The following is a 20,000-nucleotide window of genomic DNA, read 5'->3' on the forward strand; positions in this document are numbered from 1 at the left end:
GGACAATAAAGTATATGAAATGAAAATAGTGGAACATTTCAATTTTCATTTCAGTTTTTTGTTCTTCTACTCATACTAGGTCATATGCGGACCATAACACTGACCGGTAGCCCCCAGTCCAACCCCCCAACGACCGTGAACACAGCAGCCAATCGGGGCTCAGAGCCGTACGGGGCGTGGTTGGATTGATCCATCTATGATCCAATCAGCTTGCCTCAATCGGGGTCGAGCATGGTACAGACATGATTCTGCCCCTGCATGTATCTGGTTAAGAATGTATGGAATGGCCGGCCGGGGTGTAAGCAGCTTTGGATGAGGGCGTTATGTACATGTGGAGACGGGACTGCTCTGGGGGACATGTGAGACTGCTCTGGGAGACATGTGAGACTGCTCTGGGGGACATGTGAGACCACAGCTCACCCCCCTCAGGCAGAACCATGAAGGTAGAACCAGCGATGGAACCTCACTTTATTCTACCCAACCAATGAGCTTTAATAGCCTATGAGAAGCACCAACTCATTAAGACGTCAGCATGTAAGGAAACATAGAGAGAGAGAGAGAGAGAGAGAGGGAGAGAGAGAGGGAGGGAGAGGGAGAGAGAGAGAGAGAGAGAGAGGGAGAGGGAGAGGGAGAGGGAGAGGGAGAGAGAGGGAGAAGGAGAGAGAGGGAGAGAGAGGGAGAGAGAGGGAGAGAGAGAGAGAGAGAGAGAGAGAGAGAGAGAGAGAGAGAGAGGGAGATTAATAAGTATGTGTTTTGGGCAGTGGTCACCCCCCCGTTATGCGACATCACCGGGTGTAACCAGAAACTGACCTGATATACGGTCCGGTACGCGATAGAAACGTGAGACCTAATTCAGAACGCGCCCTCGACGTGGTCAGACTAGCCAGGATTGGTTCAGAGCAGCTCAGACATTCTTTGGGTCAGTAAGTCCGGATAAACCATGCGACACACACACACACACACACACACACACACGCACACACACGCACACACACACACGCACACACACGCACACACACACACACCTCACTAGGTTACTGCTCCAGCACTCCCCCCTACCTAACACCATCCTACCCTCCCGTTACACTCCGTCAGTAGCTTAACCTGATCCATGAGAATAAGCAGCATGCATGTACTGTACTGTACAGTAGATGGTGTACAGTAAGTAGGACTGGGTGTACAGTATGTCCCTGTTCTTCCCTGACCCCTCCTCTGAGAGAACAAGAAAACAAACGGAAAAAAAGCACACAGCCCGCCGTCCTTAAAACACAACGATGGCGTTCCACTGCGCGATATCGCGAGGGATAGCGCCCGCCATGTTCTTGTAAATAGAACGGCCATCGCGGTTAGCTTCCAGGGACGTTCTCTCACACTGCCCCCCCCCCCCCCCCCCTAGCTGGGGCGTTTCCCAGTGACAGAAGCACCCTGGGTAGAACCAGTATGTGGGTCAACCAGCGCCGTCAGACAACAGACGCACACACGCGACCAGGATGTGTGTGTACACACGCACGCACACACACGTACGATCACGCCAGACGGGCCAGTCTGGACAGATGGTGGCGTTGGGGGAGAAGAGAAAGGTTTGGTGGTCATTTATCCCATAGGTGACCGTAATCCCGCCGAATCATATGATTTTAAATCCTGGTCTTTGTCTGGTCAGACTAGGAGAGGGATGGTCTTTTTGCACTTTCTAATCTCATTCTCTAGTCAGACCTCTCAAACCAGGACTCCATCTTTAGACTGTGGCTGTGGCTCAGTGGTAGAGCGGGTCATCGTAGGGTCGGCGGTTCGAATCCCACCTCCTCCTATCCACATGTCAAAGTGTCCTTGGGTAAAACACTGAACCCCAAATTTCTCCCAATGAGCAGGCTCGCACGGCAGCTGCCGCCATTGGTGTGTGAATGAGAGGCCATTGTAAAGCGCTATATAAGTGCAGAACATTTACCATTACCTTTTCACTATAGTTACCCAAAAACACAATGGCTAGACAGCCTGTCCAAATCGTTTCAGGAGCAACTTCCTGCCCTGGAAGTCCAGATGCAGCCTCACCTCGTGTGTATATATATATATATATATATATATATATATATATATAAAATGTACTGTACACTGTCCACATCAAATCAACCAGAGTACAGTCATGTGTTGTTTCTGAGCGGTACCTGTATGACGGCCTCCACCAGGGCCCTCCTCTTGTCCAGAACTCCTGCGGTGTGTTCCCAGGCGTCCTGCAGGGCCTGCAGCTCGGTCCGGAGCTGGTTCTGGGTCTGGGGCTCCGTCATGGACCCGCTCAGCTGCCGACCCGCCTCCAGGGTGTCGGAGAACGCCGCGGCGTGGCGGTCAAGACTTCCCCTGATGCTCTAGGGAGACGAGGGGAATGTTTTAATACTAAGTATCAGAGTAGCTCTTTATTATCTTTAATTATGCGTATATTGTCCTATTGTGTTGTCTACTGTGTTTTTTGTATTGAGTGAAATGGAAAGCACTTTGGTCAACTCGTTGTTTTAAATGTGCTCTTTAAATAAAGTTGGATTGGATTGGAGTGCTATCTCTGAACAGTGACTTTGATTACAGTATACAGCATCAATTAAATGGACATCCTATGCACTTAAAACTTTCATGTCCCTTTACATTAGGCATTCCCAAACTGTGAGGCGGGCCTCCCCTGGGGGGCCCCAAAGAAATTCAGGGGAGGCGCGGAGGGATGGTTAGAAAGAAAAAAAAGGATTTTAATCATCTTAATAATATATTAATTAATAATATCAATAATGCCTGAATAATGTGAATGTGAATTTCTATCTGACTGGAAGGTGAACCGAGCCTGACCTCAAAGTCGTCCAGCGAGCCTCGTAGCTGCTGGAGGGTGAACAGCGCCGGTCCAGCAGGGGGCAGTAGGGGGTCGACCTCTCTCAGCAGCCTCCACGCCGCCCGCAGGCCTCGCCGGTAGAGCCTCCAGCATCCCATCAGCCCCTGCGCATCTGCCCGGCGCCGCCCGGCCCGGCCCGCCAAGTCCGTCCATCTCTCTCTCAGCCGGGACAGGTCCAGAACCGCCTCGGACCTGCGGGGGAGGTTAAAGGTTAAAGTCCCAATGATTGTCACACACCTGAGTGTGTGAGATTTGTTCTCCGCATTTGACCCATCCCCTGGGGGAGCGGTGAGCAGATCATCTGGTGATGTAGCCCCCCCCAATTAGGGGACGCAAGAGACCAGGGCTGAGTTTCCCAGAGGAATCGTAGCGCTACGTTCATCGTAAACTTTGGCGTTCATCATAGCACTACGATGCCTCTGGAAAACTCAGCCCAGTAGTGTCAGTTATGGAACCACAGATTTCTTGGTGGGGGGGGGGGGGGACGTCCATTTTGTTGGCGCTTGCCCTTAAAAGTTTTCCATCTGGACATAAAAAACGATTAATATGACACTAGCCACAGCGCAGCGTGAAAAACGACTACAACAACTTCAGCTTTAAATGTTTGATGATCTCTGTAAAAGGAAATACTACAGATTACAGTAGAATTATGGTATCTTGGTCAAGTGCTCAATCAAAAACAAGTACATCCCAATAACTGCAAGAGATGAATGCTTACAGAGGCAGATACTGCAGCACTTAACATGTCGAGGTGAGAGATGTACGAGTCTCTAGAAGCAAGTGTGTGGTTTTAGAGAAAGGGCCAGGCTGTTATATAAAAACGGTACGCTTTCAATGTACAGTACTAACAAAAGACTGCATATTTCCATACCTCTGATGAAGCGCCGACTAAAACTACACTCAACAAAACCAAGCCCTCCGTAAATAAACCTAGTCAATGTGGCGGCCATTACTTTAACTCCGAGCCGGAAACCAAAAAGGGTCTGGAGATTAGATGAGGCCTTTGATTAGTTCTGTTTAAAGACAGTAGTTTCTTCTCAGGCCGCACAAACCTGATTTATTTAGGAGGAGGCACAAGAGAGCGAACACAGAGAGAGCAGAGCACAGGAGGTGCCCCCCAGTGTGTGTGTGCGTGTGTGTGTGTGTGTGTGTGTGTGCGTGTGTGAATCAAGGCTTTGAGTGAGAGTGACTTGTGTGTGTATTTGTGTGTGTGTGTGTGTGTGTGTGTGGCTGTACTGTATCTGTGTGTGTGTCTGCCTGTGTGTGCGTGTGTGTGTGTGTGTGTGCGCGTGTGTGAATCAAGGCTTTGAGTGAGAGTGACTTGTGTGTGTATTTGTGTGTGTGTGTGTGGCTGTACTGTATCTGTGTGTGTGTCTGCCTGTGTGTGCATGTGTGTGTATGTGTATGTTTGTGTGTGAATCAAGGCTTTGAGTGAGAGTGACTTGTGTGTGTATTTGTGTGTGTGTGTGTGTGTTGTGATAGTTATTTTAGACTTGTCTAGTCCAAAGATTTACCAAGATACGTTCAAAAGGTTGAGTCTGGTTTATTGAATGAAATCATTACGAGCGCAAGGACTTCCTGACAAACGCAGCAAAGGTGGTTCAGTCAGAGAAGTGAAGTCAGTCACTTCTGGCTGTGGCTTATGTACAGTCCAAACAAAAGGTACAGTGTACCAGGATGTGATTGGCTACTGCATTGTACATGAATGGCAGGCGTGGCCAAGAGTAAAGACATGTGACATGAGAAAACTAAGAAAACAAAAGGTCTGAATCAGAGCAGGAAGGACAAGGTGTGGCCTTTCTGACTTGGACAAAAGAGCGAGGCAGAGCTATGCAGAGTGTGTTTACAATATCAAAAGGGGGAGAGCTGAGGTGTTTTACATGACTGAAACTGGGGTTTTGCAGGGGACTTGGGGGGAGGTGATAAATTATAAAGACAAAGGCTAAGGTGTTTGGATGTAAATTCCTGGACAATCCCTCATTTGTGCCTGAACAGGCACACAAAAATAAAATCCAAACACAGTGTAAACAGTCAGCTATGCTATACATGTGGAAAGGAAATAATCTCTCCACTAGGTGGAAACTTTAATTATTTCCTCTCAACGTGCAAAATCACACACCAAAACCCCTTGTTTCAGAAGTTTGACAGGAAACAAGATAAAAAAGATGACATGATTATATACTATTTATAGTCTAAGAGTGGACAACCATTCACCAAAAAACAAACTTGATTTAACAAGGCAAAAAAAAGATAAAATGGTTACCAGTGTAAGAGGGGCAAAAAACCTCTTGGTCAATTTAGAGGAAAAACCCAAACTTATTTATCAACTCATGTTTCAATCATTGCAACTCTTGTAAACAAATATGATATTTTCCAGATTATTTCAAAGTTCATTCACTCTTGTGAGGAGGTGACCGGCAAGGTCAGTCTCCGATTGCTCATCAGAGGAGGGGAGAGTGTGGCGGTGACTGTCAAGGTCACTCTTGTTCACAGTGTATCCCAACAGTCATTTAGGTGGCACTTCTCTTTTTGGGCAATAGAATGTCATTGGGGAATGCAAGGCGTCTTCTCTTCTAGATCGCAACTTCGATGTCACGTTGCTTGAAATCAGTTATGTTCAATGTTAGTGTGTGCAGGTGTGTGTGCGTGTGTGGTGCATCTTGTGAGGAGGTGACCAGCAAGGTCATTTTTCCTCCGATTCCTCGTCAGAGGAGAGGACAGTGTGATGGCCCATGGTTTTGGCCTCTGAGCCCTCTGGTTCAGCTGCATTCTGATCTCCTGGTGTTTGCGATCCCTTGGTGGACCGTCCTCTGCTGCTTGGACCCGTCGGCAATGGCTTGCATGGGTCCAACGAAGTCCTCTCAGATCGCTGTCTGCGTGATGAGTAGAAACTGGTACGGCCCGAGCCACCTCGGCGAGTTCCAGCTCCTTCGTCTGTGGTCGTGGATTAGGACCCAATCCCCAGGAGAGATGTGATGCAGGAACCCCTCCTTAGCCTCAGGAAATGGCGGTCCTCACTCTGTTGGAGACATCTGTTAACATCCTCCGCCACCCCTGTTTTGAAACATGATCTGGCCCGTGGGCTAGTTTGAAAGCATAATGAAAACATGAACGAGGTAGTACAGGTTTGTCATTAGGCCCTAGATACAGGTTAGTTTGGTGGTGGAAATGTGCACTTAGTCCTTCATTTCTTTTCTCCGCAGGTGGAGCAAATGCTTGTAGGTCAGAAATGTAGGCTCTTGAACTGAACCCGGTCCATCCCTGTACTGCTCCACTTAGGGCCGGCCCGGGTCGTGCTGCCGGAGGGCTCACCTCGGCGCTCCCGCCTCCAGCACAGGCTGATGAAGTGCTCCGTCTGTGGATCCACAGATGAGAGAGACAAACAGAGACAAAACAGAGCAAAAGAGAGTCCTCTGGTTTGGTCTCCCTGTTCCCTTCTTTGGTCAGGAACGGTTATTCAACAGTCTGTAGGAGATACTCAGAAACATGGTTAAGCGCAAGCTCCTGCTTTGGGGAAAAAATTTTGTTATTCTGTCAGGAAAACTTAAACAGGGTGACTGTTCAAGTGTCATTTAGAGCCAGTCTGCAGTAGCCTACAGTGACATCAGGGGCAGTGTTAGAATGACTTCAACACGCTTAGTCCCCAGTCATGATCAAGGCAATTGGATTTGGCTCTAGCAGTTCTCTTGCGATTTTATGAAAATAAAATACGCTATATTCTCGTCTCAACAAAACAACACCCCCTAAGGGTGAAAGCAAAAATTTCCTGAAGTCAGGATAAAAATAGAGATGGGTCAAAGAAAATGACACTAAAATGAACTGGCTTCATTTACAATTAACTAATCAAAATACTCCATCAAAGCTTTATTTGTATAGCTAAAAATTTGTATATCTAAAACCTCCCTCTTCTGCATTTGAGGACAGAGTATTTGGGCACTGCTCCTGTTTCATACTTATCTGTCGCTCACAGTGAGTAGGTGACATGGCGTTGGTCTGCATCTCACGAACCCCAGATCGCCCATCTGTAGGGAAACAGGCCAGTAACCTCCGGTGTCCTGTGCCCGTCTCCTGGTTCGGCATTCACCCATCACTCCCGGAACGACAGTTGTCTGTAAAATACCACTCAGAAAAAACACTCAGGCCCGATGAATGTGCCTCAAACTATAAACATGAGATATTTAACATACTCATTTAAAATATATATAAATTGGGTTATGAGATGCTGCATTCAGATTAAGATACTGGCAACCCTTATCTATTCCCCCCACTATTATGCACAAACCCTTATGTCTTAAGCTACATATCAGAAAGAGAGACAAAACAAACAGTTAAAACAGACAAACAGCAGGTCCCAAGCAGTCCCCAGGAAGGCATGATCCAGGCTTCTCAAAGACCTGCCGCCCAGGGTCCATAGCACCTGAAAATTAAGACTCAAAACACAGACTGGGTTCAATAGCAGAGGAGGAGGCCTAATGCCAGCTCCTCAAAAAACACATTATCATTATATGAATGAAAATTCATACAGTAGAAATGCATAAAACGAACAGCTTATGGCCATTCATTGACTATTGAAACAAAACTCCTGAATCAAACACCTATTCAACCCTGTCAGACTTTTGAGTTCGTTTACATCTATTTTATCCTGTTTATTTACCTTAAAAATTAAAACTCTCTATCTTGGCTAGTTTAAAATCTCCCTTATGGGTTGTTCAAGGGAAGTCCAGCAGGTGGCGCTCGACTTCAAAATCGGAGGCTCTTCCTTCCGGCCCTGTTCGGACAAATACCTCGTAGAAAGAAGGGGCGTGGCTAATGGCGCAACAAGTCGAGGGGGGGAATCTAATTTTAAATCAGAGTTATTCTGCTGGGGAAAATGGTGGAGAGACTGTTTGCTGAATCTCCTTATCTTTCCTTCCTGACCTAAAAAAAAAACTCTCTCGTTCTACTCTCCCAAATCTTAAAAACAGACCAGTCTAGAGAATCAACAGGCTTTTCCCTTAACCCTCTAGCTGAGCCCGAATCTTAGCTAAAAATGTAACACTAAAATGTCAGATGTGGATGTAAGAAATCGAAAATGCTTTAGCACATAACGAAATTCTGCCAACAAACGCTCGTAGAGTAATGCTTCAGCGCAACAATCTCCTCAGGCTAGCAGTAGAATCCTGTGACCTCCTCTAGCCCTATGTTATTAGCCGGGGTTACAGGGACACCTAGTGGTGCTCCCAAAATGTTGCATGTATGACCCGGAAGTTGTCTTTGGCAGCGCGGGGAAATTTAAAGAAACAACGTCCCTAATAACAGCCTAGAAACCCCAAAACAGCAATGAAAGGAAACCTTATGGTTAACTCACGGCGGTAAAGAATACAATTTCGAAAGAAACACACATTAAGACACATTAAATTCGCTTAGTACTCACCTAGTCAGCGAAGTGCTTTGTTCTCTTCTGGCTCAATGGCGGAACACCGCGATAGCGGAGTTTTCCTTATCTCCTAGGCAACCAGCTAGCTAGCCTACTGGGAATCTAGCAGAATTTTAACAGTCTAAAAAGGGTACAAAACAATACTTTACCTGGATCCATGGCGCGCATAACAAACAATAATCAAGAGCCGAGGCTCAAACAGTGAACACATAAGACGACCAACCCCCCGTGCACATGCAAGAGAGAAACGTAGCAGACACACGGGAACGCAAACAAAGGACGACCAAACGACGACCAAAAACGACTTAACACACAAACATGAAACAAAAGGCCCACGTTTACAACAAAATATTCTCGGCTGCACTAGCAATTTGGTCCAGGCTAAACCTTCCGTTTAGATCCTACCAAAATATGTACAGCCCCTCTGGTCAAAATCTCTACCAGAAACCGCGGATTGCAAAACTCTCAATTCCGCCCTGTAGCTACATCTCCATTGAGCAAAACTCTCTCAACGTGCTCGCGGTTAAAACTCTCCGCGACCGGCCAAAAGGAGTTACTTACTAAATACCCACGCTGGGGTTTTCCGTTTTCAAACAATCCAGACCAACAAGCTGAACCAAATCAAGGCAAATACAACTCAACCCATAAGAGGGTTCGTTTAAACGTACCTGTGAGCTTTCAAGAATCCAGTGTAAGAACTGAGGAAATAATCTCACCTTGCGCTCTGGCGCAAGAGAGAAAATTGATTTTCCAACGCCCACTATGGACCCGACACGTCTGCCGATCAGTCCTTTCCACTGGAATCCCGAAGCAAACGCAGGCAGTGCTCCCATTCCCGTTCGCCAAACTGTGATAGTTATTTTAGACTTGTCTAGTCCAAAGATTTACCAAGATACGTTCAAAAGGTTGAGTCTGGTTTATTGAATGAAATCATTACGAGCGCAAGGACTTCCTGACAAACGCAGCAAAGGTGGTTCAGTCAGAGAAGTGAAGTCAGTCACTTCTGGCTGTGGCTTATGTACAGTCCAAACAAAAGGTACAGTGTACCAGGATGTGATTGGCTACTGCATTGTACATGAATGGCAGGCGTGGCCAAGAGTAAAGACATGTGACATGAGAAAACTAAGAAAACAAAAGGTCTGAATCAGAGCAGGAAGGACAAGGTGTGGCCTTTCTGACTTGGACAAAAGAGCGAGGCAGAGCTATGCAGAGTGTGTTTACAATATCAAAAGGGGGAGAGCTGAGGTGTTTTACATGACTGAAACTGGGGTTTTGCAGGGGACTTGGGGGGAGGTGATAAATTATAAAGACAAAGGCTAAGGTGTTTGGATGTAAATTCCTGGACAGTGTGTGTGTGGCTGTACTGTATCTGTGTGTGTGTCTGCCTGTGTGTGCGTGCGTATGTGTGAATCAAGGCTTTGAGTGAGAGTGACTTGTGTGTGTATTTGTGTGTGTGTGTGTGTGTGGCTGTACTGTATCTGTGTGTGTGTCTGCCTGTGTGTGCGTGCGTATGTGTGAATCAAGGCTTTGAGTGAGAGCGACTTGTGTGTGTATTTGTGTGGCTGTATCTGAGTGAGTGTGTGTGTCTTCCTGTGTGTGTGTGTGTGTGTGTGTATCTGCCTGTGTGTATGAGAGTGTGAGTCATGCCCACAGCGGCAGCGTCATCGCCAGGGCTGGAGGAACGCAGCAGAAAGTCTTCATGTTTAATGACTTTACTGGATGACAGCTCCTGGGAGGACATACTGGATGACAGCTCCTGGGAGGACATTCAAGTCCTCAGGCTTTGATATGGTTCCACTCTGAGAAGTCCAATAGAGACCCAGGGCTCTGGATGAGGCCTCTGTGTTCACAGTGCATAGTTGTGCCTGTGCCTCAAAGAACAGATGTTAAGAACAGACTATACTTAAAAATACTTAAGTTATAGAGGCTTTGATACCATCTTTCAATTTGCCTATTACTGTAACTAACCACCGAGAAACTCTTATAAAAAGATTTGTAATCTCAATGAGACTCCTCTTTTCCTGGTTAAATAAAGGTTACATTAATAAAAATTCTAATTAAAAACCTGCACAAAAACATGACGACACACTTGGCTAATGAGGTGCTATTCTGTGACTTGAATAAATCATATCTTATCTAATTATGCTCTTAATTATTATTATTATTATAATAAATATTCAAGCGTGATCTACCTTTTCTCCGGCGGTGCGTTCTCCAGGGATCCGACGGCGTCACAGATGACCCCTCGCAGCAGCTGGTGACCGGCGGTGACCTCCACCTGGAGCCGCTGTGGAACAGGTCAGACACCACGGTCACTACTGCGCTAACACGGTTGCTAGCATGCTAACACGGTCGCTAGCGCACTAACACGGTCGCTAGCGCACTAACACGGTCGCTAGCGCACTAACACGGTCGCTAGCACACTAACACGGTCGCTAGTGCGCTAACATGGTCGCTAGCATGCTAACAAGGTCGCTAGCGCGCTAACACAGTCGCTAGCTCGCTAACACGGCTGCTAGTGCGCTAACACGGTCGCTAGCGCACTAACACGGTGCGGTGCCATGCGGTCGAACCAGTGGACTGACTGGACTGTCCTTGGGACTGCACTGTCCATCGGGATTTACATCTTACTCCACAGGTTTGATTCTCACTGATAAATCTGGTGTAGGAAGGCAACTTTAAAAGATTAAAAAGTTCACTTTTTACGCATCGGAATAAAACACTTTTATCCAGAGCAACTTAGGGTTTCTGGTTCCAGCAGGGATCAAATCCAAAACGTTGGCGCAGAAACTGAGCACCTCGCTCCATCAGCTACGCTTTAGTGAAGAAACAAAATGGAATTCTGGGACGTTGCTTCGTCCAAAATAGCGTTAGATGTGATAGAGAAGAGCCCATGGTGGCCATAATGGCCTGTGCAGACTGGGAAAACATGCATAAATCAATGTGTGAATATGACGGACGCTGGAGTTCCACCAAGATCCTACTTTGCCATGAAAAACACGACTGGCTTACTGGTTTTAGTCATTTTGATCCGGAGATTATAATGGCAGAAAAATGTCTTCCGGGAAAGCGGAGCTAAATTATGTGATATTGAAACTGTCCAAATGGGGCCTGAGGGAGGAAAATTGGTTGGATGGATGAAAAACAATTTTGGGTGATATCATCAATCTGAGAGGGAAAAGTACTGTGCAGAAAGTACAGAGTGAGGGAGAATGAAATAGGAGATGATCTGTTCAGAAAGGAAGCCCACCTGATGGATGGCCAGCTTCTCTCTGAGGCCGGAGTAGCTTCCAACGACATCCGCCGCCAAAATGTCCTCCATCTTGTCGAGGAAGCTCTTCCAGCTGTCACACTTCTGCTGAAAGCTCTGGGAGCCTTGAACTTGAGCCTGAATCTCCCTAATGAGCACAAGCACACACACACACACACACACACACACACGTACGCACACATGCGCACACACATACATACACACACTCACAGACACACACACAAGCACGCACATACAGACACAAACACACACACACACACACACACATACACACATGCACGCACGCACATACGCAAATACACAAACACACAAGCATGTGCACACACACACACACACAAATATAAGAACACGCACAGGTCACTTTCTGAATCAATCCCTACTGTTTTCTGGTTTACAACAAAATATAAGTTCATGTCTATGAGGCCTCTTCGGAGTCTACTCACCTGTATCTATCAGACGTGGACGCGAGGGCCTCGGCCCACTGCCTGGTGAGTGTCTGGAGTCTATCTGCTTCCAGGTCGCTCGGGGTCACACAGGAACTGACCTCGCCGAGGTCAGCCAGAGCAGGGAGCAGGTTGCTCAGCTCTAACACAGCTATCTGGACGGCCCAGAGAAGAGGGGGAGTCACTAGTGTGTGTGTGTGTGTGTGTGTGTGTGTGTGTGTGTGTGTGTGTGTGTGTGTGTGTGTGAGTGTGTGAGTGTTTGTGTGTGTGCGGGTGTGTGTGTGCGTGTGTGAGGGTGTGTGTGTGCGTGTGTGTGTGTGTACGTGTGTGTGTGTGCGTGCGTGCGTGTGTGTGTTATACAACACAGGAAGTAGCTCCTATATAAGGGATTGTAACTCACCTTAACAGAGTCTCCATCACACACATCAGTCCTCAGACGATGAAGCAGTTTCTCCATTTGCTTCTCAAGTGCGTCCAAACTGTTTCTGAACACCTGTCTATGTTCCATCTCCTCCTGCACACACACACACACACACACACACACACACACACACACACACACACACACACACACACACACACACACACACACACACACACACACACACACACACACAATGGTTATGGGGGTACTACTTCGCAGATGAGCACAAACAAAACACAAAACTAGCTGAGGTCTGACAATACTTTATTCGTTTATTTGGACGGGACAGTGCAAATTAATGAACACGTTAACATGAGTTGGATGCAGCTCAACATCGAAACACGAAAAGTGTAAAGATGACAGATTGAACACGAGGCTACTTTCTATCCGCAGTCCCCAACATAAAAACACAAACAGATCGCATAAAGTATCCAATCATCATAACATCACTAAAAACAAAGGTTTATAAAACAAACGGCAGGTACATAGGCAGCAGAGACACTCAATTCCATATGGACATTTCTGGAGATGAGGGTGTCCACATTTCTGGTTTCCTAACAACAATTTAAGTTGGCCTCTGAAAGTGGAGAGGGTGGGGCTTTACTTTAGGGGGGTTGGGAGGCTCTTCCAGGTTGAGCTGCCTTTTATGGATGGGACACGCTAATGTTGGACCTGGTGACGGACGACCATGCCACTGCATATTCTCGGTGAAGACTTTATTCCTACTACGTCTCACCTGAAGCTGCATCTGTTTCCCCGACAACGCCTGGCTCAACAGCAGGATGTCACGTGACAGCAGCCTGGTCTCTGATTGGATGAGCGTGGCGGCCAGTGGCTCTAACTGTCCAATGAGAGGTTTGGAGACCTCGAGAACTTCTCCCATGCTGCACTGCAGGTCCTCTGTGACGTCTTGAAGGTTCTAACGGAAAAAATAAATACAGTGAACGTTTCAATCACAACGGAGACAGACATGGAGAAAATTAGTCCTTTGTGGTTTGTGTTCAGCTACATTTAGACCTTGATTTTGAGCGTCGGGAAACAAACACTAATCCAACCTTTATTCAACTCCCATGAAACTGACACCCCACCATGAGCAACAACAAACAAGCTGTAGTCACCCAGCACTTGACCTTTGACACGATTTTCTCCATTAGATCTTGTTTGAGTGTTTGTCTCTTGTTTGTGTATTTTAGTTAAAACTCATTTTCATTTTCACATTTACATTGTTGTCACTTTGCATTATCCAAAGCGTCTTACTGTACATACTGTATGAGCTAGTGTCAGGGTTAAGCACCTTGCTCAAGGGCACAACGGCAGGCAATGACTAATGGGAAACCATCTGTTAAATAGCCTGATCCGGTGTCCAACCAGCAACCTTTTGGACACTGCTCGGCCGGATGCATTAATCACTAGCCTCCCTACCCCTCAAAAAAACAAACATTTTTTTTTTAGTTCCCAGAGAACCGAATAAACAGGTTGGATAGAACATTTCAGTCGGTTCTTGCAAATGGAATTATGAGTTCTCCCTTGTTGCTGACGTACGAGGCTAAGAAGAGACTCGCCTCATCCTCCCGCATAAAAGAAACAATTTAGCTGTCCAGCCGCAGGTACGGAGTAGAAAGACCGCTAGGTTGCGGTGACCGAGCCACTTGACCAGCCATCAAACACCGGCCTCTCCTGCCCTTTTAATTAAAAAAAAAACATCAAATAGCATTTCCAGCTGTCCACTCACCTTGACGGAGGCCATCTGCTCCCGGAGGTCTCCGTCCTGGGGCGTGGGCGGGGGACTCAGCAGCGCCCCCCAGCGTTGCTGGTGGTGTTGCAGGCGGAGGGAGCAGCGTCCGGAGAGGCGTCCGTACTCCTGCCAGAGAGAGAGCAGCTCCCCGGTCCTCCTCAGCTCCTCGCCCGCCTCCTGCAGCGACGCCTCCCACCTGAGGTCAGCGGGGTCGCAGAGCGCTCTTACTCGCGTGAAACCCCAGCATTCTGCTCCACTCTTTTTTTTCGCTGTGTGTGTGTGAGTGTGTGTATGAGTGAGTGTGTGTGTGTGTGTGTATGAGTGAGTGTGTGTGTGTGTGAAACCCGAGCATTCTGCTCCACTCTTTTTTTCGGTGTGTGTGTGTGTGTGTGTGTGTGTGTGTGTGTGTGTGTGTGCGTGCGTGCGTGAGTGAGTGAGTGTGTGTGTGTGTGTGAGTGAGTTAGTGTGTGAGTGAGTGAGTTAGTGTGTGAGTGAGTTAGTGTGTGTGTGTGTGTGTGTGTGTGTGTGTGTGTGTGTGTGTGTGTGTGTGTGTGTGTGTGTGTGTGTGTGTGAGTGTGTGTGCGTGTGTGTGTGTGTGTGTGTGTGTTCCAGCAAGGCCATGGGATTCAGAGGGAACTCACTGACTGGAAACGGTCCTACATGCATCAGCCCTGCTACAGTATGACCACTACCATGACCACTACCATGACCACGACCATGACCACGACCATGACCACTACCATGACCACTACCATGACCACTACCATGACCACTACCATGACCACGACCATGACCACTACCATGACCACGACCATGACCACTACCATGACCACTACCATGACCACTACCACGACCACGACCATGACCACTACCATGACCACTACCACGACCACGACCATGACCACTACCATGACCACTACCATGACCACGACCATGACCACTACCATGACCACGACCATGACCACTACCATGACCACTACCATGACCACGACCATGACCACTACCATGACCACGACCATGACCACGACCATGACCACTACCATGACCACTACCATGACCACGACCATGACCACTACCATGACCACGACCATGACCACTACCATGACCACTACCATGACCACGACCATGACCACTACCATGACCACGACCATGACCACTACCATGACCACTACCATGACCACGACCATGACCACTACCATGACCACGACCATGACCACTACCATGACCACTACCATGACCACGACCATGACCACGACCATGACCACTACCATGACCACTACCATGACCACGACCATGACCACGACCATGACCACTACCATGACCACTACCATGACCACTACCATGACCACTACCATGACCACTACCATGACCACGACCATGACCACTACCATGACCACTACCATGACCACTACCATGACCACTACCACCAGCCCTGCTACAGTATGACCACTACCATGACCACTACCATGACCACTACCATGACCACTACCATGACCACTACCATGACCACTACCATCCATATGTGATGGATAATGTCATAATAATGGATAATGTATAGCCAGCCATAGTACATTCAGGTTTCAGCCATAGTACATTCAGGTTTTGTAACTTTGTAACACTGAAGGGCTACTTACCAACGACATTAATACTAATTAGACTACACTTTTTATTTCGCCAGGGAAATCGTTCTGTATGTTTGGGCAGTGGACGTTTTCAGAGACTGAACATAAGCTACAACAGACAAACCGTTATCCTTTAGAATGTTCAAACTTTTAAACTTTCAACTGTCACCCATAGACATACCTCCTGACTACCTGTCGAAGTGGCCTTGGGCAAGACACTGAACCCCAAATTGCTCCCAATGAGCAGGCAAGCGCCTTGCATGGCAGCTGCCGCCATTGGTGTGTGAATGGCGCTCCGGGCCAGTCTAACAACTGGATGGGGAGCGCGTTACAAATGCGGTACCTATACCTATACCTATATAATGTGTTGCTCTTAGTAGAGGTGAATATTGCTTGTTGCCGGTGAATTATCAAGAAATAATTCACCGGTAGAACGTGCGATTGTCCAATCAGAATCGAGTATTCCAGAGAGCCGTGTAATAATACATAATATGAATGTACACAGAGACATGGTGAAAATAAGCATCGATCTGACTGAGGTTGGACTGGTGAGTGCCAGTGTGCCGTTAAATCTCATTTCAGGATGTTTGTTGGGGGTGAATGATCATGCAGATATGTTGAAGGATGTCATTGGGTGAGGGTTCTATTCTGTTCTATTTGATTTGAATCTGCTTTAATACTGATAAAACTGCACCAGGTAAGGGTATGACAGAGTAACAGTGTTGACCATGAGCTCCAGGCGCAGGAGTGAGGTCAGCGGCGGTACTGACCGGCTTCTCTCCCTCGCCACCTTCTCACAGAGCAGCTGGGCCGCCCCGTCACCGAGCGCCTCCCTCAGGCCGGGATACGACTGGTCCACGGACGTCCAAAGCCCCGCCCCTTTCCCAGCATCCTCCTGGAGGCTCTGCGGACAGAAGAAGCTCGATGATGTCACGGGCAGGTTCACGATTAAAACCCGACGGTCGTCAGAGCGAGCGTCCAGAGCTTGTAGAGGATTAGCGTAGCTTGTTGGAACCAGAATTAACTATTTATTAACTAAATTAACTACTAATCTATTGATTTGACCTGAAATAAGAGAATGCATAAGGATAACTAGAAATATAAATGATGGAATATGGAATTATGAAGTTGAAATTTGCAATTGAAGTTATGCTATTATTTTTTATTGGAAGTATGAATTTAATTGAGCATGAATATTAATGTGGTATGGTCTGCTATGGTTTAACCTACATTACTTACTATAAATTAACTCTTTTGTTGAGGACTGTGTTAAACGCAGTAAGACAACAGGTTACGGGACGATAGCACCATCCACATCACGCTCACCTGCAGCTGGTCAACGCGCTTCTTCACCTGCTCCGGGCAGAGAAGCTGAGCACGGCTGAGCTCCAGGGTACAGCGCACTCTGGTGGCCAGGAGGGAAACTTCACCCAGTTCCCGCTCAAAGCGGCCCCACTCTTCCAACACCTGCTGCAGAGCTGGCTTCAGGGACAGGACCTGTGGACCGTGGGAAGAACAGTTCCTCATCACCCCAACGTCCATTGTGATATGTTAATGAAATTATGAAAGTATCACCCATGTGTTCACCCCCAATTTGTTTTTCTGTTTTCCTACTTGATTGATGTTCCTGAGTTCTGAGTTTATTGTTTTACAACGTTTGTGGAAACCGGAGTTTCCTCCGTTCCCACAGAATCTCTGTTTATCAAGAGCGTTTGGTCTGTGACGTCACTCACATCCTCTGTACCGTCCTATAAGTGTTGATCCCTGACTGAGTATCCTTGCTCTGACTCTGGAAACACTTCCTGTGTGAGAGACCGCTTTTGCAAAACGTATTTCAGAATAAATCTATTGTCTTTGTTTGAAACCAGCTTGACCACTCGCGTGCTCTTATTTTTTAAACCAAGTATAAAAATACTTTCATAGATATGAAGTGAAAATAAACTCAGTGTCTTCAATGTCGATGCTAAATGAAGACCGGGTCGTCGGTGTGGTGGGTGTTACCTGCTGGTGGAGGGCAGCGTGGGATTGGCCGACCGTCTCCGCCTGCTGAAAGAAGGCGTGGTCACTGGGAGGCTCCTCCTCCTGGTCGTCCCTCCAGCGAACGCGCACCGCCGTCAGCTGCTGTAGCTCCGCCCCCTCCTCCTTCAGTCTGTCCTCCAGGGCCTGGGAGAGAGAGAGAGAGAGGAGCGGTCAAGTACTGGACCGACACACACGTGCACGCGCATGCACACACACACACGTGCACACACACACACACACACACTCACACATGCACCCTCACACACACGCAAACACACATGCACAAACACACAAACACACACACACACACACACACACACACATGCACCCTCACACACACACACACACACTCACAAGCACACGTGCACACACACATTCACTCACACACACACACACACACACACACACACACACACACACACACACACACACACACACAATCACATCCCGGTCTCTTCTCCTCTCTTCCATACCTCCCACTCCTCTAGAGCCTGTTCGGCCTGCGTTCTGCTGACGGGCCTCTGCCCCTCCCTCAGCCCCTCGGCGTGGAGCTCCGCCCAGCTGCGCAGGCGCTGCAGCCGCCTCTCTCTGTCTGCGCAGGCGAGCTGCAGGCGCTCCGCCTCACGGATCTGAGGCAGACAGGACAGAGAGGGCGTTTACGTAAACGCATGGCAACCAGGACGACCAATCCCCTCTTTTAAAGGACCATACCGCTCTAAATATGATCTGATCTCCTAAAACTAGTCACCCAGCGTAGAGCACATTACCGCTATCCATTTTCCCAAGTAAAGCTCACGTTTAACTTTTGAAATGTAAGTAAAATGCGAAAATTCAAATATCTTTTAACGTGAGCTTTGCTTCGGAAAATTGATTGCGGTATTGTGATATATGTTGGGTGACTAGTTTAAGGAGGTCAAATCATATTTAGAGCGGTATGGTCCTTTAAGAAATCCCTGATCTGATATGACTTGTGGTAACAGCTGTGCATTGGGCCAATCTGGTTCGATCAGTCATTATCTCAATGACAGCGTGAAGGAAGGAAGTTAGGGAGGGAGGAAGGAAGGAAGGAAGGAAGGAAGGAAGGAAGGAAGGAAGGAAGGAAGGAAGGAAGGAAGGAAGGAAGGAAGGAAGGAAAGAAGGAAGGAAGGAAGGAAGGAAGGAAGGAAGGAAGGAGGTTAGAAAGGAAGGAAGGAAGGAAGGAAGGAAGGAAGGAAGGAAGGAAGGAAGGAAGGAAGGAAGGAAGGAAGGAAGGAAGGAAGGCATCGTTTAGACTTCGAGTTCAAACAGGTCCCATGAGTCAATAACAGTTTGGACAGCACTGACCTGGCTCTCCAGCGCCCCCTGCAGGAGGAGCCAGCGCATGTTGAGTTCTCCGAGTCTCTCGGCGAACAGCGTGCGTTCGGAGCGCTGGGAACGGATGTCCAGCTCCGGCGCCCGAGGCCCAGACTGGCACAGGGCGTCCAGGGTGAGCTGCCCGCTGGTCAGGCCTGCCTTCAGCTCCTAGCGGAACACACACCACGCCACGCCATCAATAAACAGCCTGCCGTTATCACACTGATCAATAAACAGCCTTCCATTATCACACTGATCAATAAACAGCCTTCCATTAACACACTGATCAATAAACAACCTGACATTATCACACTGATCAATAAACAGCCTTCCATTATCACACTGATCAAACCTCATGTCACTCTGATTCCATTACAGTCATGGTGAAGTGAATAGATACAGTCACTAGAGAGCTGAGAGAGAGAGAGAGAGAGAGAGAGAGAGAGAGAGAGAGAGAGAGGGACAGAGAGAGAGAAAGAGAAAGAGAGAGGGAGAGACAGAGAGAAAGAGAAAGAGAGAGGGAGAGACAGAGGGAGAGAGAGAGGGAGACAGGGAGAGAGACAGATAGAGAGAGACAGTGAGACAGAAACAGAGGGAGAGACAGGCAGAGAGAGAGAGAAAGAGAGGGAGAGAGAGAGACAGAGAATCAAAGAGACAGATGGGGAGAGAGACAGACAGACAGACAGACAGACAGACAAGACAGACAGACAGACAGACAGACAGACAGACAGACAGACAGACAGACAGACAGACAGACAGACAGACAGACAGACAGACAGGCAGACAAGACAACAGACAGACAGACAAGACAAGACAAGACAAACAGACAAGACAGACAAGACAGACAGACAGACAGACAGACAGACAGACAG

The 20,000-nt window shown here is 47.7% G+C and overlaps 1 protein-coding gene across 1 annotated transcript in view; it reads right to left on the bottom strand.

Moving 5' to 3' along the window:
- Positions 1-20,000, bottom strand: part of LOC311310618 (nesprin-2-like) — a gene marked incomplete at its 5' end in the record, with an annotated part of 259,823 nt that overhangs the window by 170,313 nt on the left and 69,510 nt on the right. The window contains 13 exon segments of the mRNA XM_084440128.1: positions 2,163-2,360; positions 2,827-3,058; positions 10,475-10,569; positions 11,533-11,680; positions 11,997-12,151; positions 13,157-13,339; positions 14,153-14,351; positions 14,834-15,587; positions 16,576-16,681; positions 17,104-17,274; positions 17,779-17,919; positions 18,270-18,425; positions 19,120-19,296. Coding sequence (XP_084296254.1) covers positions 2,163-2,360; positions 2,827-3,058; positions 10,475-10,569; positions 11,533-11,680; positions 11,997-12,151; positions 13,157-13,339; positions 14,153-14,351; positions 14,834-15,587; positions 16,576-16,681; positions 17,104-17,274; positions 17,779-17,919; positions 18,270-18,425; positions 19,120-19,296 — 2,715 coding nt within the window.

The sequence above is a fragment of the Borostomias antarcticus genome, assembly GCF_949987555.1.
Source record: "Borostomias antarcticus genome assembly, chromosome: 6".
In the NCBI taxonomy this organism is placed as follows: domain Eukaryota; kingdom Metazoa; phylum Chordata; class Actinopteri; order Stomiiformes; family Stomiidae; genus Borostomias; species Borostomias antarcticus.